The sequence below is a fragment of the Xenopus laevis genome, chromosome 6S, assembly GCF_017654675.1.
Source record: "Xenopus laevis strain J_2021 chromosome 6S, Xenopus_laevis_v10.1, whole genome shotgun sequence".
NCBI classification, from domain to species: domain Eukaryota; kingdom Metazoa; phylum Chordata; class Amphibia; order Anura; family Pipidae; genus Xenopus; species Xenopus laevis.
Genome location: NC_054382.1, coordinates 125936807 through 125959648, shown reverse-complemented (window position 1 = coordinate 125959648; position 22842 = coordinate 125936807). Strand labels below are relative to the sequence as shown.

Below are 22842 nucleotides of genomic sequence, written 5' to 3'. Positions count from 1 at the left end.
CTAAAAAAACCTCCTCCCCAGCCGCTCTCTTACCTGCAGTGAGGAAGTGAGACGGAAGTGAGTTGGGAGTGGACTGAGGTGGGAAGTGGGTGGGGTGGAGGCGGGATGTGGGCAGGGCAGAGTGGGACAGGAAGTGGGCAGGAGGATGGGGATCAGAATGTGCCGCACCCTTCTGAAGATTTTTTTTTCAGGGGGCCCCTGACTCACTTTAGTTACTCCACAGTACCAGACTACTGACAGGTTAGAAAAACTCACCAATAGAAACAAAAACCACATAATCAAAGGTAGAAGAAGCACTATTACCAGCACAGGCTAAGGTCCAATAGCATGTCAGCTTGGTTATATGTTGCTCTGATTTAGACTTTACTGCTCCTACCTAAAGCTCCAATCAGATGTTTGCTTTCAGACATTTTACCGGTGCTGCAACCTGCCGGTGGCCATGGTTTATTTGGACTAGCGCAAACTTCGTAACACTTATAATTTAGGAGCCTAGAGAGCCAACTGTATTCTACAGCAACAAACCCTGGCCTGGCTACAGTTTGGTCATTCTTGGATAATACTTGACAGTAGTGATGGACGAATCTGACACGTTTTGAACAGAAGTCAATGGGCGACATTTATTTCTTGATGCGTAACCCCCTCCCTCACAAATAAAAGAGGGCTTTATATATATATATATATATATATATATATATATATATATATATATATATATATATATATATATATATATATATATATATATATATATATATATATGCAGTACATCTCTTGGTTGCTCCCTGAAGCTGCCAACCTAAGCACATGTCTTTATAGAAATGACAGCTCCGCAGACAACACAAGACATGCTATAGATGTAGAATATGCTGGAAGTCAGGTACTTGACACTGATGTTACATATTACAGCAGATAATCGTGGTAATTCCCTTTTAAAACTTCCTGTTGTCTGGTAGGTCCGGAAATATATAGGTCAAGGCTCAGTTGATAAATATACCAAGATAAAGCAGAACTAATTTCCTCCGTTGAAGCCTTATATTGCACTGATAACGACAATATAACCTTTACCCAAGGAGATGTGTTTTACTGTATTTACTGTATTTCATATGGACCTGGACTCCACAGATCAATAGAGAACCCTTTAATCAAACTTAACTATGAAAATTTCAATTAGTCGCCATTGTGCTATTTTGATGTCCCCATAGAAATGAAGCCTCACTCTGCAGGCCAATAGAATTCCCTTTTAAGTAACAGTGATGGCGAGCTGTGTCGTTAGTTGATTTTGTGACCAATAGTGGTCACCTTAGACACCACAGGTTAATGGAGCAATCTTTAATTAAGGTTTGCATTTATGACCTTAAAAGAGTTGCTGGTCTTTGCGGATAACTTTGTATCCTGGCTGATAATTGTAATGGAGTCATTGATTTATAGTGGGAAATTCAGTAAAGGTCGGATTTTGCACCTCGGAAGTCTCCACCACACTTAGCGCCACTTCATCAGACGTTAATTCGCATCGCATACACTAATTCATCAAAATGTGAAGTTACATCTCGGGCCGATGAACACGGGCGAAGTTTTGCCAGCGAAACGTCATCAGCGCGAGCATTTCATAGTGAGCTTACACTAACGATCATTTCTGCCTACCGAAACTTCGTTAGTAAACTTACGCTTAGGTAAATTCTAGTGATGGGCGAATAAATTCGGCTGGTGCGAATTCGCAGCGAATTTCGCCGATGAATATATTCGCGAAACTCCCACGTATATTCGCTGGCATCAAAAAAATTTGGACGTGCGTCAGAAATGTTGCACGTGTCAAAACCGTTGCGCATCATCACTATTCGGATGACCATGGACTTTAACGTCGGCACCAAAATTGATGCGAATAAAAAATTTACGTGGGCGACAAAATGGGAGAAATTCGCCCATCACTAGTCAATGTGAATAGGGCGGGTACATATAGGTCATATATATTTGTCTTTGTTAGAGATGTTGGTGCAAATGATTGAAGTGGCCACTTATTATTACACATGTCCAAGGAAGCAAAATAAAGAAAAAAAAGATCCTCTAATTCCCTAGACATGAGCCCACCCTAAAACAAATGTGGCATGACCTTCAAATGGTAAAAAAAAAAAAATTCATTTAAAGTTACAACTTTTAAACATAATCGCACTCTAAAATTTTAAAAAACGCCAGTGTTTTTTTTTAGAACTTTTATGACTTTACGGCAAACAGGATATGATGTCACTGACATAAGATTGAGGAGGATGTAGCTTCATCGTATCAGTTCTCCAGGCCTAAGGTGGCGAAGGAAAATCTGGCGAAAGGGGTAACATTATGGAAAATTCGCACTTTAGTGAACTGGAGGAGTAACGATTGTTCGCCTGAGCGAAAATTTGCCTGGCAAAAGGGCACAAGACTTCGCTAGTGATGTCCTTTTTTTGCTGGTGAATTTTCCTCTACGCCTGTTAGTAAACTAGCGATGGCCCTTTGGATTGAATTTCTGGCAAATTTTCGCTACCAATAGTAACTTTGCCCTTTAGTAAATCTGCCCCTAATGTGTCGGTTTTTTGGTTTATGAAAGTAAAATGCCAAAGAGAAGTGCTAGCTGTGATTTGAGGTCCTCCGTCAGCTGCTATAGCAATGGGCAATGGTGGCCAACACACTTTCCTGGTCATTGGCTAGGGAACTATGCCTTTGAAATGTAGCCAATGATCTAGAGGTCTGGAGTGGCCTTTATTATGGAACTGTTGCTTGGTGAAGCATGAATCCAACATATAGGCCAGCCCTAAATATGCTTAACAAGATGGCATTAATTAACTTGTTTAATGTATTGTTTATTTATTTATTAACTGACTCATATGTTTTATTGCCCTGCTTATCGCTTGTGAGATAATTGATCCTATTCAGCTTTCCCCGTGATGGGTGTTAAACACACTCACAATCTCCCGTTTATTAGTTAACAGCTGGTGTATCTAGAGATGTCAGTTTGTATTAGAGTGCCTAATAATGCTACAATATAAACTGGGCTCTCCAACATAAGGCTCAGGGCACACGTTCAGATTCGGGGAGATTAGTCACCCGGCGACAAATCTCTTCTTCTTCAGGGCGACTAATCTCCCCAACTGCCTCCCGCCAGCAAGAATGTAAATCGCCGGTGGGATGACACTCGGAGCACTTTGTTTTCCGAAGTTTCCTCGTGAGGCAACTTCAGGCCACTTCGGAAAACTAAGCGTGCCATCCCGCCGGTGATTTACATTCTAGCCGGCGGGAGGCAGTTTGGGGAGATTAGTTGCCCACGAAGAACAGGAGATTTGTCACCGGGTGACTAATCTCCCCGAATCGGAGCGTGTGCCCTGACTCTTAAAGGAGAAATGCTGAATGTTACACCATATGTTTTAGGCTTCTGTTCCAGCCCAAGACCACCAAAGCCCATACGTGAAGAAGATCTGTTCCCCTGATGATGCCCCAGTAGCTCCCCATCTTCTCTGCTGGTTTCCAGCACATACTCTGAGCTGCTGTCACTTACTGAGCTTAGAGACTCACTCCCTATATAAAGTATACATACATATACACACAACTGTGCATCATTATGGCTATGGTAGATACATATGGATATATGTTTATAATGTTTAGATTGTGCTACCCGGCCAGGTTATCCTTTATTTAATGAACAGAGTCAAAGTACAGCCAGATAATTGTGCTTTGTGCTGCTGGGCAAATGTATTTATCAGAGAGCAAACATGATATAGAAGGCTGCAACGAGATCGATACTGGGAGATCCACCATTAACCCAAAACTGAGATAAGAACCAACAGTCTCTGCATTCTACCAGCTGCCGCAATAACCCTTAGAAACGTTTTATTTAGTTTTCAGGATTAAAGTCCTGTTCTTTCTATCTACCACTTTCTCAATCATTTCATTTGAACTTAGCCCCTGAACATTTCAACTTCTAAAGCTGAAGCTAATCCCCTGAGCCTTTTATATTGAACCGTAACCCTTTTGAACAAACCCGTTGTGTTCTACCTGCTAATGTTGACCATAGACCCTGAGGTTTTCATCTTTTTTGACGAACATAACCCTTGGGTCTTATATCCCCTGAGCAGGAGAGTAAATACAGAGGAAGCAGACCCTGCGGCTGCAGGGGGGCCCAGGAGGCATAGGGGTTCCATGAGGCCCTAATTTGTATATAGAATTTTAGTATTTCTTGGTAAAACAGGTCAGCGTCTAGACATTATGGGGGCCTGAAAAATAATTTGCTGTTGGGCCCAGTAATGTCTAGTTACACCACTGCCCCATAGCCATTCATGATATAGGGGGTTATTTATCAAAATCCAAATTTAAATAAAAAAAGTCTGAGCAAATTAGAATTCACGACTGGACCTTATTTATTATTAAAAAAAGCTTAAATTAATGGGATTGGGGATCGATAAAATCAAGCAAAAACCCAAATTGTACAATATTTTCGGAGTTTTTTCCTGAATCGTACCATTTTTTTGTGGCTTTTTTCATATAAACCCAAATTTCTGAATAATTCCAGTGCAGACCACAGAAACTTCCAAGTAGGGTAGGGACCTCTCCCATTGGCTTATATACAACTTCGACAGGTCTGAGATGGCAGATTTTCGGATTCAGACTTTTTCCTCCTCTGGGTATAATAAATCTCAAAAAAAAATTAGAATTTTTTGAGTTTTTGGCATTCAGACTTATATAAATAACCCCCTTAATGTTCAACATACCCCCTGAGCCTTCCACCACTAACAATAGTCTTTGTGTATTCCACTCCACATTGGGGAGGTACATTTATCAAGGGTCGAATTTCGAATATATGTGAGTTTTTTAAAACTCCCATAAACTCGAAATTCGACCAATCAAAATTTATTTTTTTAAATCAAATTTTCTCTGCTTGGATGAATTTGATTAGGCTACAAATATCACCAAAATGACCTCTACCATTGACTGATACAGCAATTTGGCAGGTTTAAGGTGGCGAACAGTCAAATTTGAGTTCTTAAAAGGCCAGAGTATGATAAATCTCAAAATTCAAATTAAAACTCAAATCGAGTTTGGAAAACTCACAATTCAAATTTGAGAGTTTTGACCAAAAATTTTTTAGAAAATTTGAATTTTCACTTCGACCTTTAATAAATCTGCCCTCTTAATTTTGAACATACCCCATGGACATTCCATCTCCTAACACTGAACATTGCCTTTGTATTCTATCTATATTCTATGTACTAATGAGAACCATAACCCCTGAGCTTCCACCTTCTAATAGCCCTGAGATTACCTTTTTTTTAAATAATGTTAAACAAGTCCCAGACGTGACGTCAGTGGGCGTGCCTGTGATGTCAGTGGGCGGACCCTTGACGCCAGTGGGCGTGGCTATGGCATCAGTGGGCGGACCCGTGACATCAGTGGCTGGGGCTATGACGCGTCAATCAGCGATTGCCCGATCGCCGTGTCAGTCAAGGGAATCCCGTCCGGTTTTCCTTATTTGGAAAACCGGCCAGGAAGTATAGACACGGGCAACCCCTCAAAATACCAGGCTGTCCGGGTCAAAACCGGATAGGTGGCAACCCTACACATAATTACTACATGGCAGCACAGAAACCAGTGCAATTAGCATCAGAATTGAATAATCAGCAAACCTGTAGCATCAGCTTATATTACAGGGGAAGCTCATTTTCTGCTGGATAATTAGTGACGAGCCCTAAGCTTAGCTTCTCAACAGCCAATCAGAGCCCACTGAGCATGTGAGTGTCACTGACACTTTCCAAGATGGTGACCCCCTGTGACAAGTTTGAAGTCCTGGATCATTGCTGCTATTGACAAGCTGAAACTTTAGCCTCGTGTAATAAGTTCAGTATATAAATATGCCATTTCTAGCCATATCCTTTTTTAGAATTTAGTTCTCCTTTAAGAGTGACCATAGCATTGGAGCTTTTCGACCTGTAATGATGAACATTGCCACCACCAGACATCCCATGTTATTCCACTGGACTTACTCAGCCAGGCCACTGTTATAAGAGTTCACCTTTAAAGCCTTCTACACTACTACTGTTACACTAACGGACTTCACATTTAACCTAATGGCTTAGTGATACAACTAATACACTTGTTGTTCTAACAATCTCCTACACTTTCTTTCTACAACGTCTGGACCATAGCCTGTGATGATGATTTATTATCTGCCATAGTTATTTATTTTCTGCCATAGTTATAAAATGACTACTTGCTACTATGGGAACTGACCCCAGCAACCAGATATGTTAAATAAAAATCTACTGGTGAAAATGAAATAAAACGCCAAGCTATTAACAAGGAGGATAAGTTACAAAATGTCCCAGATTACCACTCTTTATATCATAGGAAAGGTAGATTTTCCCTATTTTCCTATTTTCTCTAGCATTACTGTAAAGATAACATGCGTTATAAATGATCTTTTCATTTATTTTTTAGCCAACCATTAAGCTTCATCATGATTTTGATGCAGAACGAGATGCAAAGAAACTATATAAGGCCTGCAAAGGGTTAGGTAAGTAGCCGTAATTTCCATACAGAGTTGGCCACTAGATGGCTGCAGGCTTGAATTGTAACATCAAGTAATGGTCCATTAAACAAACCTGTTTTATGGTCCAAAGTAGTGATCTGTGGGTCTGGTTTTTCCCGACCCTCATCCGAAACAAACCCGCCCTCCGTCAGCCCGCGCCTACCCACATCCGATTTCCAGGTTCCTTTTATAGACCTGCACCACCCCACCAATGACGTCACAAATGGGTCAGAGGGAGCAGGCGCACGGCTATAAAGCCGGAAGACGGCATTTAAAGGTGCCGGCAGAGAGCAGGAGAAGAGCTCAACCCACACCCGCCACCCATGAAGAGGAGTGCGAGGTCGGCCCGAACCCGCCCGACCCGTGGGTAAACCTACGGTTACCGCGGGTATTTGGCCAGCCCGAACACATCACTAGTCCAAAGTATTTGCCATTTTTTAGTGCCATCTACTGGTTGTAAATAGGCAATGCTGCTTAGAAACATTTGACTCTATTGTGAAATAATAATTACTCTTTCTGCTTGACTTTCCCATAGGAACTGATGAAAAAGCAATTATAGAGATTCTGGCCAACAGGACTTCGGACCAAAGGCAAGAAGTGAAGCAGAAATACAAGACGTTATATGGCAAGGTACTGTGCAGCGCATTGATGATATTTATATGATATATTTCCTCTGGGGCCATAGCTCTTACAGTATTTAATAGCGACTAAGAAATAATCCATAACATAGAGCTGTGCAGACTTTTTATAAAGCTATATATTTTGTTAAAGGAACTGTAAACTCTTGAAACAAACAAATTCAAACGGCTCTTCTCAGCAATTTACAGTCAGAATTAGTTTTTCTGTTTTTCAAGATATTAGTACACCGCTAATATAAGGAATTTGCAACCAGCGCCACCTGCTGGAAAACAGTCGGTGGAAAAATAATTCAGTGAGAAAAGGATAGTCTTGGGGTGTCGTTCTGCTCAGAAACCACAAGACTTTCCGCTTCTTTTTAACTTAATTTTCTGCTGGCTGTGTCCAGGGTCTGACATGAACAACAGGTCGCGATTATTCCTTATATTAGCACTGTTAAATTTGCAAAACAAATTAATAAACAACATATTCTCATTTAGGATTTGGAGAGCGTTCTAAAAAGTGAGCTGAGCGGAAACTTTGAGAAGACGGCATTAGCGCTACTGGATCGCCCCTGTGAGTTTGATGCCCGCGAGCTCAGGAGCGCCATGAAGGGAGCCGGAACCAACGAGTCATTGTTGATACAAATATTATGTACAAGGTCCAATCAGGTAAAGTGGCGATTCACCAACAGGTCTCAGCACTGGCCTATAGACTAATGTAATCGGTCGGCAGAACAAAAGACGTGGTTCTACTGCCACAAATAGCTATAGGAAGGCAACTCAGAACTCCCCGTTCCTTTACTCATGGAGCCACATGATGCAAATCATTGGTACTCACCTCTCTACTCTCTCTTATCCCTAGCAAATAAAAGCCACAAAAGAAGCCTATAAAAGATGTAAGTGACACTCTATAAAGACACTCTATTTATTCCCTTTTATTGTGTATTTATTAATCATTCATTTCCCCTCAGTGTTTGGCAGGGATTTGGAGTCAGACGTCCAGAGTGAGACGAGTGGCTACTTCCGGAAGATACTCATCTCATTGCTCCAGGTAAGTACATGACTAAAAGTGGCCATACACGATTGGCTCGTTTGGAGAGTTTCACCAAACAAGCGGATCTTTCCGCGAAATGGCCCCCAATGGCAGGGCGAAATTGAGTTAATCAGAACGTTCGGCCCTAGGGCCAAACAATTGGATTACAAGGAAGAGACTGGGAGCCAACAGGATGATAACCGCATCAACTAGCCGATGCATTCCTCAATCGCCAGAAAAATCAAACCTCCCCAATCAATATCTTGGCCTGATATAGATCAGGGAGACCCGTCGGAAGCCCCCAAAACACTGGCAGAGAAGCTGACGAATTGGTGTAAAGGACAGATATCGGCAGCTTTAATCTGCCACTGTATGGCCACTTTAAGAAGGGTCTACAGATGGTCTAAGCCTTGAACTCATAAGCTTGATGAACATTTAAAACCTGAGCCTTAGGTTCAGTTCCAGCCAGGGCACAATCTGGAGTTTGAATGTTCTGTTGTTTGAAATGGGTTCCCCCAGGGGGTGAGCCCATGACTAAGTGCCCTAAGTGGGTGCGAAATGCGCAGGGCGGATGAAGATGATTTTTTTAACTTTGTATCAATAAAACTGATACCCCCATTTGATACCCCCATTTGAAAGCCGGAAAATATCAGGAGAAGAAGGCAAATCATTCAAAAACTACAAAAAATAAATACTGAGACCAATTCAAATGTTTCTTAGAATTGACCATTCTATAACATACTTAAAGTTAACGTAAAGGTGAACCACCCCTTTAACATTCAGCGTAAATATTACTAATTCTGACCTCTAATCTAGTACAGTCTCGGTATTGACCTCAAGCAATGATTCCATTTCGATGGCTGCTCACAATATCATTTTTGCAGGCAAATCGGGATGAGGGTCTGTCTATTAATGAAGATCTCGCTGGTCAGGATGCCAAAAAACTCTACGAGGTCAGTAAATGTCCCCGTGTAAAGACAAGACTGGAACAGATTCACCATTTGGTTCTGTAACACCTTAAAGGGCCACTATAGCTATACATTTTATGCCTAATGGAGGTATTAAAAACAGAATATATATTTTATTTTCCATTACTGTTGTTTCCTACAACCTCCTGTGAGGTTATTACTGGCTCATCTTGTCATTTTTACCTTAGCAGCCATTGTCCCACTGCAGGCTGGTCACATGCTCCACCCACAGGGCTCATATTACAGAAAGGCAAGAGGGGCGTGGTCAGCTGAACAGGGTTTTTAAATTGCTGCTTGTTTTATATGGCATTTGGCTGCTCCTAGTGGTGGGAAGTGGAACAGCATGTCACCACAAGAATAAAAAGAAGCCACATACTTTGCAGACTTTAGTTGGCCTTGATTAAACCAAATAATCAAGTATATTAATAAAGCTCTGTATGCCAGTTAATATTCATGTAGTCTTTAATAAAAAAAAGCTATATTGTATAATCATTTATATAAATATAGTATATTTTGCAATAAAGGCAGAAATTATTTTGCAGCCTGATTGGGGTCGGGGATGATTAGGTTCCAGAATGAATACTCGGAGACGCTGAGCAATTGTGAGTGTAATTGTGTTTATTACTATTGGCCTGATTGAAACTCTAACAGTAATTGTTTGTTTGTTTGTTTCCCTCAGGCTGGAGAAGCTCGATGGGGCACAGATGAATCAGAGTTCAATATTGTCCTGGCAACAAGGAACTACATGCAGCTGAGGGCCACATTTAAAGCCTATGAGATTGTAAGTATCAAATAAGAACCGTGACTACATAGTTGTAATCTGTCTCATGTAGGAATTGCTGTCTCCATATTGCCCCTTGCTTAGCTCTAACGCTCTAATGCTGTGTATCTCCTCTGGCCTTGGTTCCCATCATCAAAAGAGCATTGTGGGAGGAAAAATACAAAGGACCTATTACCTAGGGGCAGATTTATCAAAGATCGAATTTCGAAGTTATGTGTACTCACAACTCGAATGAGAGATTATTTATGAAAAAACTCGAACGTCTAATATTCGATTGAACACGAGTTTTCCTCCGAATAAAAAATTTGAATGTCATGAAGGCAATTAACATTTTCAAATGGTTCAACGGACCTCTGCCATTGACTTCTACATGAACTCGGCAGGTTTTAGGTGAGGAATATTCAAATTAGAACTATTTCCATGGTCGAGGTGTGATAAAGCTCACATTCGAATTCAAATTCAAGTTGGCGGTTTAAAATTCTAATTTGCGTGTTTTGACCAAAATTTTTTTTTTGGAAAATTCGAATTTACCATTGAAACTTAAAGGAACAGTTCAGTGTAAAAATAAAAACTGGGTAAATAGATAGGCTGTGCAAAATAAAAAAATGTTTCTGATATAGTTAGTTGGCCGGTAAAAAACCCGGTGGGCCGACCCTCATGGGCCCCCACCAGGCCAGAACCCCTCTCCAGATATTTAGATTTGAAGAAAATATAAGTTTTTACCGGCGCTGCGTGGCGAGCGACGCTGTTGCGCATGCACGCCGATCAGCTCCCTCGCTGAGCCAGCGCGTCTCAGTAGGGGGGCGGGGGGTCGTAGAGGAGCGGGCTCTGGGCCCCCCAGTCCTACCCTGTGTATAAAGGCTGGAGTGACTGGTTGTGTAGCATAATAGCCAGAACACTACTTCCTGCTTTTCAGCTCTCTAACTCTGAGTTAGTCAGCGACTTTAAGGAGGGCCATATGGGACATAACTGTTCATGAGTCTGCAATTGATCCTCAGCATTCAGCTCAGATTCAAAAACAACAGATATGACCCATGTGGTCCCCCCTCAAGTCTCTGATTGGTTACTGCCTGGTAACCAATCAGTGGAAAGCAAGAGAGCTGAAAAGCAGGAAGTAGTGTTCTGGCTATTATGTTACACATCCAGTCACTCCAGCCTTTATACATTAAATTTTTGGCTAACTAACTATATTAGAAACATTTTTTATTTTGCACAGTCTATTTATTTACCTAGTTTTTATTCTTACACTGATCAATTACTTTAATAAATCTGCCGAGGTTCGGACTGTGGGGCCGGTTCCCATCAGGGCTGCTTCTTCAGGACCCCTCTCTGCCGGTCGCGGCAGGAAGAGAAGAGAGGTGCAGGGTGCAGATCTGGGCCAGAGGAGCCCACAAGAGACTGGGGCTTAACAGGTTTTTTCCCGGTGTCCCACTGGCCTAGTCCGACCCTGAATCTGCCCCCTAGTGTAATGGCTGTTTCAATACATACACTCAGAATGTGCAATATGCAGGCCTCCTGCTAACTGTATGGGTTGGCTTGTGTATGGCCACTGGGGACTGTCACTTCAAGATCCCATGATGTTGTCTCCATATGCCCTACCTGTCAGCCTAGAGCTATACTGTGTATTACCATGTGATATTCTGTGATATATAACCCAAACCAAGACAAGACTATCTGATCCCCAGTGTCTCCTCTCCTGCCTACAATATACATGAATTTGGCCTCTTGAGTGACTTCCAATTCCTTTTCTAGCTGCATGGAAAAGACATCTTGGATGTGATCAAAAGTGAAACCTCAGGGGATCTGAAGAAAGCTTATTGCACCATAGGTAAGTCATGTCTCACCTGTGCTCTGAGCATGAGGTTTAGAACAATTAGAATTAGAACTGTTCCAGGCAAAAGATATTTCTCGCATTATATTGTTGCTCTTGGGGCAGGCAACATTTTTTTGCAGGGATGATACAATAGTATAAAGCCACACACCTTAAGCTATAAAGGAGTATATATGAATTGGGTTATAACTGTGCAACCTCAGTGGTGTAACTATAGAGGAAGTAGACCCGACAGTCTAGGCCCTCTGTCCCCTTACCACCCCCCAAAAATGCAGTGTCTGCTTCCTCTATAGTTACACCAGGGGTTGATATCTGCACCCTCCTCGGCCAATCTTTTACCTACTTTGTGCATGTGGCAGGGAGCAGTGGAAACGGCGGACAGGAGGTGCAGAGAGTGCAGGGTAGGTGTGGGCTGGGCCCCACTGAAGATTTTTCCCCCAAATTTTATGCGAAGATTGTTATGCTGCTAATCAACCCACTGGGTTATTCCAGATGCCGGTGCCATATGAACCTGTAGATGGCACTTGTAGAACCTTTAAATGGCATTTACTTGCTGTTACCTGGCAGTTGTGAGATCTCTGTGTTTATATGGCAGTCGTAGCTGGAGATCAGGAACTCCTCTTAGTTCATAATAAGGTTATAGATACAGGGAATCAGGGGCGTAACTACAGAGGAAGCAGATCCTATGGCTGCAGGGGGGCCCAGGAGGTATAGGGGCCCCATGAGGCCCTAATTCATGTACACTTTCAATAAATATTGGTAAAACAAGTCAACCTCTAAACATTTTGGGGGCTTTTTTTTAAACATTTGCTGTGGGGCCCAGTAATAACTAGTTACACCACTGCAGGGAATTATCACTGTTTCCGTCATTCAGCCATAGTTCCAATCAGAAAATAAGTGTTTACCCCAAATCTCACACTAATTGACCTTGAATCTGGGCTTTCTGGTGAATAAGATAGCAAATAAGCATTCTCTCCATTTCTCACACTAACTTACCCTGAGACTGCGCCACTTCTGCAGACGCCGCCCCCCCAGTTTGTAAGTCACTGTCATATGGCGAGAGACCGGTACCTAGATAGACCTAGTCCTTGTTGGCATTGCAGGATTCACAAGGTCATTTGTCCGGGGAGGGGGCAGCACACAAACACAGTAATGTGGATGAAACATAAATAAACAAACAAATTTCATGCTACAGAACACTCACAAGCCAGAGAGCAATGGAGCCCTACTCACCCCTCTTCAGAATGGGGTTGTAATACATGGTCTCGGATTGGATGGTGTGCATCCAATAATATCATATGAAACAATATCAGCAGAAGACTTACATAGTTACATAGTTACATAGTTAAATGGGGTTGAAAAAAGACAAAGTCCATCAAGTTCATCCCCTCCAAATGAAAACCCAGCATCCATACATACACCCCTCTCTACTTTTAATTAAATTCTATATACCCATACCTATACTAACTATAGAGTTTAGTATCACAGTAGCCTTTGATATTATGTCTGTCCAAGAAATCATCCAAGTCCCTCTTATAGTCATTAACTGAATCAGCATCACAACATCACCCGGCAGTGCATTCCACAACCTCACTGTCCTGACTGTGATGAACCCCCTACGTTGCTTCAAATGAAAGTTCTTTTCTTCTAGTCTGAAGGGGAGGCCTCTGTTATGGTGATCCACTTTATGGGTAAAAAGGTCCCCTGCTATTTGTCTATAATGTCCTCTAATGTACTTGTAAAGTCTAATCATGTCCTCTCTTGAGTGTCTTTATTCCAGAGAAAACAACCCCAACCTTGACAGTCTACCCTCATAATTTAACTCTTCCGTCCCTCTAACCAGTTTAGTTGCACTTAGTCTCTGCACTCTCTCCAGCTCATTTATATCCCTCTTAAGGACTGGAGTCCAAAACTGCCCCCATACTCCAGATGAGGCCTCACCAGGGACCTATAAAGAGACATAATTATGTTTTCCCCCCTTGAGTTAATGCCCTTTTTTATACAAGACAGAACTTTATTTGCTTTAGTAGCCACAGACACTGCCCAGAATTAGACAACTTGTTATCTACAAAGACCCCAAGATCCTTCTCATTTAAGTAAACTCCCAACACACTGCCATTTAGTGTATAACTTGCATTTATATTATTTTTGCCAAAGTGCATAACCTGCATTTATCAACATTGAACCTCATTTTCCAGTTTGCTGCCCAGTTTTCCAGTTTAGACAAATCACTTTGCAAAGTGGCAGCATCCTGCATGGAACCTATAGTTCTGCACAATTTAGTATCATCTGCAAAAATAGAAACAGTACTTTCAATGGCCACCTCCAGGTCATTAATAAACAAGTTGAAAAGCAAGGGACCTAGTACAGAGCCCTGCGGTACTCCACTAACAACACTGGTCCAATTAGAAAATGTTCCATTTACCACCACTCTTTGTAGTCTATCTTTTAGCCAGTTCTCTATCCAGGTACAAATACTATGTTCCAGGCCAACATTCCTTAATTTAACCAGTAACCTTTTGTGTGGCACTGTATCAAATGCTTTAGCAAAGTCTAAGTAAATCACATCCACTGCCATCCCAGAATCGAGGTCTCTACTTACCTTCTCATAAAAAGAAATGAAGTTAGTCTGGCAAGATCTATTAGGCATAAAACCATGCTGGCACAAACTCATAGTATTGTGATTTGCTTGGATTTCAGTCGGCTTTTTAATCAGGCCAGGTGGAAATTTTTGATTGGGCGCCTTTGAAGGCACCTGAACATCAGTCATTGTTAGTGCTGAATCGTCAGATACAGGTGGAATTCTATTGTTTCTCTGTATATCTGAACATGCAGCTCTACAAGTGTGTTTTAAAATGAACGATCTTTCTTGGAAAGATCGTAATTGTAATGGCACAGATAATATCGTACGAAACAAATTTTCATATGATATTCAGTGCGTGTATTGTGGGAAAAGAGCCGACCGATATTGGCAGAAGACTTGTATATTGGTCGGCTCGTCGATCAGGAAAATTGTGTGTGGGTACCTTTGAAGGGACCCAAACATCAGCCATTGTTACTGCTGAATCATCAGATACAGGTGGAATTCTGTTGTTCTCGCCGCAAATTCGCGCCTGGCGAATAAATTCGCCCATCACTACTCTACACGTGTGTATTGAAATGAACGATCTTTCTTGGAAGGATCGTAATTGTAATGGCACAGATAATATTGTACGAAACACCTTTAGAGAGGTTGCTATTTACTAGGTAAAAGGTGAGCCATGGGAAGGGACACCTAAGATCTGTCCCCGAAACAAAATCACAGAAATTCACTATCGGCATCACTTGCCTATTATTTGACAAACTAACTGAATGATTAAGTAATTGTATCTGATTACCATATCCTTTTTCCATTTCCAGCACACAGATCTTTTTTATTTCTGCCTTTTAAACCATCTGTTAGATCAGATATGTCTGAATGAATGAGCATTCGCTTAGTTTCCTTCCTGCTCTCAAACCACAAAACCATTTGCTTCTCATCCCGGCAACCTCTGAGCAAGTTCCCATTATTTCTTATATATACATACTGTATCTCCATATACTGTATCTCCTGTCTGTTACCATGACTCGGGGTGGTAAAAACCTCGTGACCCCTAGCAGCAGCAGTCATCCACATAAGCAAACTTTTTTCTACACCGGGTGGCCCAATTAGGTATTCCTGCCTTCCGGCCAGTAAATTCCCATGTGTTGTGGATTAAAGCAGAACCACCAGGATTTTATACACACTGGGGGTCATTTATCAAGATTGGCCAAAGTTACCCATGGGCAGTAATCCATGGCAACCAATCAAATTGCAGCTTTCATTGTTCTTCTTGCAGCTGGTTTCAAACAGCTAATCACTGATTGGTTGCTATAGGTAACTGCCCATGGGCAAATTTGCACAGTGTTGATACATTAGCGCAACTGTCTGATATTGTTATTTTGGTGATTAGGAATATTATTGAACCTCTTTTCACTAATTCCTTTAGTAGCAAGATAGTCCACCAATATTATCCTTCAGGTGGTTGGTACAGGTATGTGACCTGTTATCCATAATTCTCGGAACCTGAGGCTTTCAGGATAATGGATTTTTCTGTAATTTGGATCTTCATACCTTAAGTCTACTAGAAAATCATGTAAACATTAAATAAACCCAATAGGCTGTTTTTTCGTCCAATAAGGATTAATTATATTTTAAGGTGGCCATACATGTGGCGATAAAAGCTGCCAACAGACTCGATTAGTCGGCATCTTATTGGCCCGTGTATGGGCCCCTCCGGTGGGCTTCCCTGAACGATATCTGGCCGCAAAATCTGGGTAGAAATTGCGTTGGATCGCTAACCGCATCTGTTCATTGATGTAGTTCCATGATCCGACCACCTGTATACCTTTCATTCATGATTGGATCAGCCTGATATCGCCCACTTCAAGGTGGGCATATCAGGGAGAGACCTGCTCATTTGGCGACATTTCCAAATGAGCGAATCTCTCTGTGTATGGCCACCTTTTGTTTGGATAAAGTAAAATCTACTGTTTTATTATTACAGAGAAGAAGGAAATATTTTTTTAACATCTGCATAAATTGGATAAAGTGGAGTCTATGGGAGACAGCTTTTCTGTAATTCTGAGCTTTCTGAATAATGGGTTTCCGGATAACGGATCCCATACCTGTACTAGTTATGACAAGTAGTTTATGGACTGTTCCTTCTATGACTGATACAGCTACATCTTTTAAAGCCTTTGCTCTTATTCCTATAGATTTTTATGGTCAGTATATCACGGAGGTGATATTGGTGTATAGCAAATGTTATATACCACAAACCTTGCATAGTTTATAACATCTAAAGGACTGCAAGTTATATATCTCTGATTTTCATAATGCAATCCCCCCCCCATCCACCCCAGATGGGACCAAGTCTTCCTGCCTTTTTGGGGCCCCTCTTCATAAGATCTGGACCTGCTTACAGTTAATGTGTATCCGCAACAGCAGCCCATGTGCTTTGGGATTTGGCACCTGAATGTACAAGCTGAAGCTCTGCAGCCACAAATATGTTATATGATGAAATAATCTCCAGGCAGGACCGAGCTGAGAGGATGTGGTTTCCGGGTCACATTCTTCAACTCAGTGGCAGGGAATAAAAATTACTGTTATTGCCCCAAAAGAATTACAATAACGTAGTGATGAACCCAAGGAAACATGGATCCCAGGTTTATACACAATTTTGCCATTGTATGTGCTAAGGTATATTCAGGGGTTTAAGCTCTGTAGACCTAAACGTTTCCTCTTTAGTTTAATTATTTTCACAGAAAGGGAACACCAGTGCCATCACCACCATACACTAGAACAGAACCATGGACTGCTGCCAGCTGCTGTACAAACAGCTCCAGTCTTAAAGGAGAACTAAACCCTAAAAATGCATTTGGGTAAAAATGCCATTTTATATAATGAACTTATTGCACGAGGCTAAAGTTTCAGCTTGTCAATAGCAGCAATGATCCAGGACTTCAAACTTGTCACAGGGGGTCACCATCTTGGAAAGTGTCTGTGACACTCACATGCTCAGTGGGCTCTGATTGGCTGTTGAGAAGCTAAGCTTAGGGCTCGGCACTAATTATCCAGCAGAAAATGAGCTTCCCTGGCTGTAATATAAGCTGATGCTACAGGTTTGCTGATTATTAAATTCTGATGCTAATTGCACTGGTTTCTAAAGGCCAAAAAGGGCAAGATAAGAAGTGCATTATTATTTTCTGTCCTGGATAGTTGGATAACTATATATACTGTATATATTACAACCTATTTTTTCTCATAGCCTGTATTGAGAAATACTATAAAATTATGTTAGCTTATGTTATGTTAACAGCAGCATGAGAACAGCCCTCTATGTTTCTCATCACTTGTACAGAGAGATACCATAAGCTATATCTGCATAGATATTCCCCTGTACTAAGCACAATTCAGCAGGAACAGTCCCCTAAATTTGCTCATAGACTGTACAGAGAGATCCCATAAAACTATGGCAGCATAGGTATTCCCCTGTACTAAGCACAATTCAGCAGGAACAGTCCCCTAAGTTTGCTCATAGTCTGTACAGAGAGATCCCATAAAACTATGGCAGCATAGGTATCCCCTGTACTAAGCACAATTCAGCAGGAACAGTCCCCTAAGTTTGCTCATAGTCTGTACAGAGAGATCCCATAAAACTATGGCAGCATAGGTATCCCCTGTACTAAGCACAATTCAGCAGGAACAGTCCCCTAAGTTTGCTCATAGTCTGTACAGAGAGATCCCATAAAACTATGACAGCATAGGTATTCCCTGTACTAAGCACAATTCAGCAGGAACAGTCCCCAGGTTTGCTCATAGTCTGTACAGAGAGATCCCATAAAACTATGGCAGCATAGGTATTCCCTGTACTAAGCACAATTCAGCAGGAACAACCCCCTAAGTTTGCTCATAGTCTGTACAGAGAGATCCCATAAAACTATGGCAGCATAGGTATTCCCCTGTACTAAGCACAATTCAGCAGGAACAGTCCCCTAAGTTGGCTTATAGCCTGTACAGAGAGATCCCATAAAACAATGGCAGCATAGGTATTCCCTGTACTATGCACAATTCAGCAGGGACAGTATTGCATATTTTCTCATAGCCTGTACAGAGAAAAACAATAAAACTATTCCAGCATATCTATTTCCCTATTATTCATCATTTAATTACATGTCATTTAATTGTGTCTGTCTCTGCAGTGGAAGTTACCAGGGATTGCCAAGGCTATTTTGCTAAGAAGTTGTACAAAGCAATGAAAGGAGCAGGAACAAACGAGGCAATGCTGATCCGCATCCTGGTGACCAGAGCAGAGGTGAGTATCTGTACCCAAAGTGAATGGCTGGTGTGTCTGATAAGTTCTCAGTCATAGAACCATAATAATCAAGTTGGGGTGATGAAATTACATGTGGATAGTCAAAGTGCACAGGAGACAACCATAAAAGATAAGCCCCAAGCAACCCTTGTCTACAAGTGCCACTGGGCTCATCCACCAACCAGGGTTATTCCAGTCTCCTCATAGTTTACTATCCTCATAGTTTACTAGAGTCTTACCTGCGTGTAGCCAGTTGGACATCTCAATCAAACTGTTTCAATAACAATAACATCTCAAAGCAAAGCCTGAAAAGGTCTATGTCACTATAAACCCACATCATGCCAGCTACTAAATGCAACATTGGGCAATGAGTAACATCTCAACAAGAAACTAAGCCAATAGAATTTGATACAAGGCAGATGTAGCTGTAGCTCATCGCGTAGCTAGAAATATGGAGGTTTTTGTATTACAAAAAAAAAAAATATATTGTCTCCCTTGTGTTAGGAAAAGCAGATGCTGGGAACGTGTGTCTCATAAACAAGTGCTTTATCTAATAAATCCATCTGCTTTTTGTCTGTGTTGTGTTCAACAAACCTGAGCAGTTGCACAAGCTGACCTAGGACATGGTGTTTTTGTATAGAGTAGAATATTATTGCTCTATACAGAACAAATGGAGAGAGCTGTCACATCTTCCATAATGTATGTCCCAGACCAGAGCTTTAAAGGAGAATGAAAGCTACCGAGGCAGTTTATTGCCAATAGATTTACCACAATAGTGCAAGCTATAACACTATATTTATTCTGCAGAATGCTTTATCATACCTGAGTAACCAGCTCTAGAAGCTCTTTGTTTGTTTAGGATAGCAGCTGCCATATTAGCTTAGTGTGACATCACTTCCTGCCTGAGTCTCTCCCTGCTCACTCATAGCTCTGGGCTCAGATTACAGCAGGGAGGGGATGAGGGAGGGGGAGAGGAGCAAACTGAGCATGCTCAAGCCCCAGACCTGAAAGTTTAAGCTGAAAACAGGAAGTCTGATACAGAAGCCCATGAGTACACAATAGAAGGAAAGAAATGTGGTGTTTATTATGACAGAGGACTCAGAGCAGCATTACTTTGAGGGTTTACTGGTGTATTTATATAGAACTTTCTGATAAAGCTTACTTAATTTTAACCTTTCCTTCTCCTTTAAAGACGTTTGGAGGATTTAAACCCCCAACATTTGTTCAGGCCTCTTAATTCCATTACGACATACACAGAACTAAAATATTGATTGTACAGTTACTCTTGCCACATGCCCCTGACTTTAATAGCAATGACCTTGTGCTGTGCTGGTGGGTGACCAGTTGTACAATACATGCATTGATTGCTACTGCTGACATTAGCCAGAGAGCTTGCGCTCTAGTCTTAATGCTTGAGACTAGAAAAGGTACAGTAATTGCAGCAGGAGGAAATGGTGTGAATGTAGTTGTTGCTGCATTAGGAGACGTGAATGCATAGATTTATGTAAAATTGGTGGGCAAAAGAGAAAATAAAAAGGTAGTGGGGGGGTTAAATTACAGCAGAACTGGGGTGAAACCTGAATCATGGACCACCAACCCGCCAAGCTCTCTGACTTGCTCAGCTTGTTTGTGATGAGTCCAGTTCTTCAGGAATAGGACATGCTGTGAACTAACTGGCTCATCAGATATCAGCAAAATAGATATCCTAGAGGATTTTGGTCTCCTCAGGGGAGCTACCTTGCCTTATAACCAGTTTTGGGAGTCTAATATGGTGGCTGGATGGGATAAGCAATAGGTCAGGACAAGTTAAAGCAGAGATGAGTCTAGTCTTGAACTACTGATCTAGTAGTAAACACCACCAGCAACATACAATGTGGCCTAAGAAATAGACTTCCTCTGCACAACATAGAAATAACCAGAATTACTAGGGAACCACCTAAATACACTAGACTTGTCAACTTTCCCCTTTAAGATTCTGTTTTGTGTCTGGTCTTTTTGCCAATTAATGTTTTTCTGAGTTTTGTCAATTAACCACGCAGCATGTAGGTATTGGCAGCCCTTGTGTCTTCTCTATAAGAATGCTTGTTGTGGTCCGTACCATTACATGGACACAGGGGTTTACCACTAGCTCCCCTTTGTGTATGAATATAAAATCTTATAGCTCACACCTTGTCTAATATTTCTTTTCTTCCCAGATTGATCTCCAGACGATCAAAGAGAGATACCAGCAGCTTTACAAGAAGACCTTAGCCGAAGCCATTAAGTCAGATACATCTGGAGATTTCTGCAAGTTGCTGCTGGCTCTTTTACACTGAATCGGAAAACAAATGTAACAAACAGATATCTATTCTGCGTTTATTAGAGAAATATCTCACTTTGTTAAAGTTACCTTTGTGTACCTGGAAAAAAACAATGTAAAGCATCAAGTGTCTGCATGGCAATAAGTAGGAACCAGAGCTGATTAGTTCTTTGACACATAATAGAGAAATGTAAAATAATGCATTTATTCAAATGTCTGTCTTACCAACAAGCTCTTGGGGCGAGACAATGGCAGTAGTTGGATTTTTGTCTTCATTAAACTAGGGATAAACTTGAAAGGTAAGATATGGAGACTCAAGTTCTAATGCCCATGGGAATGTTCCCTACGGGTGGCAGCAGCCATGGCCAGAGAGATTTGAGAAAATATTTTAGCCTTATGATCATTTAATTTTCATCATGGTGGCCATCATGCTGGTTTTGGGAACTTGCATGTGTTGTTTGTTCATTTTACAATATGTTGTATCCATATTGATTGAAGTAATAAATGCATCGCTCAGTGAAAAAAAGCAAAAAAAAGTCAAGTTATGCATGCTGGGTAATTTATGGCTGCAGATGACTGAGGGCTGCTTTTGGATTAATACAGACATAGGTATTTATGTTAAGTACTGGACACAAAGGGCTGCAAATTGTCTAATACACAAAATGTTACATATGAATATTACACATAAACAAGGATCCATTTGGTCTACTAAAGAGAGGGCTATTAAACATACGAGGAGCATATAATAATCTCTCTAATGATTTATTTACCAGTAGGTCTTTCCAGCTGACACAAGGTCACCCATTCCGATTAGAAGAAAAGAGGTTCCGCCTAAATATTGGGAAGGGGTTTGTTACAGTGAGAGCTGTGAAGATGTGGAATTGTCTCCCTGAATCAGTGGTACAGGCTGATACATTAGATAGAGTTTTAAGGAGAAGGAAAGTTGTTTACCACTTGGGGGCACCCTGACTCCAAAATGGCAATGGGACCAGTCTCTGGATCAACTTGTACTATGAGCTATCTTCCATAACCCTGTATTCCCTCCCTTGCTAAACACCATCAAACCCGTTCTTAAAGGAGAAGGAAAGGTTAAAACTAAGTAAGCCTTATCAGAAAGGTCCATCTAAATATACCAGTAAACCCCCAAATTAATGTTGCTCTGAGTCCCCTGTCAAAAGAAACACTGCATTTCTTTCCTTCTATTGTGTACACATGGGCTTCTGTATCAGATTTCCTGCCTTCAGCTTAAACCTCATTGCCCTGGGCAAGAGCATGCTCAGTTTGCTCCTCTCCCCCCACCCCTCCCTTCTCTACTGTAATCTGAGCCCAGAGCAGGGAGAGACTCAGGCAGGAAGTGATGTCACACCACATTAATACTGCAGCTCCTATTCTAAACAAACAGAGTTTCTAGAGCTTTTTACTCAGGTATGGTAAAACATTCTACAGAATAAATATATTTATTTGCAGCTATATATAAATATATTTATACTATTGCAGCTAATCTATTGGTAATAAAATGCCTCCGTAGCTTTCCTTCTCCTTTAAAGGATAAGGGAAGTTGTTGTCCACTTGGGGGTGCCAAATGTTAGGCACCCCCAAGTGAATATATTTACTCACCTGATTCCACAGAGCGATTCTCTTTTCCGGCTTCTTCTTTCTTCAAATTTCCCTGGGCAGACGCATGCGCAGTAGAATGAAATAGCCGACATTTTTTAGGTTAAGTTTGGCTTTTTGCTCTACTGCACATGCGCAGATGCGAGAAGAAAGAAGATGCCGGAAGAGGATCACTCCGTAGTACTCACTGGAATAACCCTGGGCCGGTTCAGTTTTATGCTGATAGGAGCACCTGCCCGGTGTTTCAAGTAAGTAAAAACATTCACTTGGGGGTGCT

At 41.4% G+C, this 22842-nt stretch overlaps 1 protein-coding gene across 1 annotated transcript in view; it reads left to right on the top strand.

Annotated features, from left to right (window-relative positions):
- Positions 1 to 21501, top strand: part of anxa13.S (annexin A13 S homeolog) — a 30136-nt gene extending 8635 nt beyond the window's left edge. The window contains exons 2-11 of the mRNA XM_018223936.2: positions 6457 to 6532; positions 7083 to 7177; positions 7663 to 7833; positions 8027 to 8060; positions 8136 to 8215; positions 9082 to 9150; positions 9845 to 9946; positions 11699 to 11774; positions 18540 to 18652; positions 20848 to 21501. Coding sequence (XP_018079425.1) covers positions 6457 to 6532; positions 7083 to 7177; positions 7663 to 7833; positions 8027 to 8060; positions 8136 to 8215; positions 9082 to 9150; positions 9845 to 9946; positions 11699 to 11774; positions 18540 to 18652; positions 20848 to 20967 — 936 coding nt within the window. The 3' untranslated portion in view covers positions 20968 to 21501. The remainder of the gene's footprint in view (positions 1 to 6456; positions 6533 to 7082; positions 7178 to 7662; positions 7834 to 8026; positions 8061 to 8135; positions 8216 to 9081; positions 9151 to 9844; positions 9947 to 11698; positions 11775 to 18539; positions 18653 to 20847) is intronic.
- Positions 21502 to 22842: the final 1341 nt, after the last annotated feature.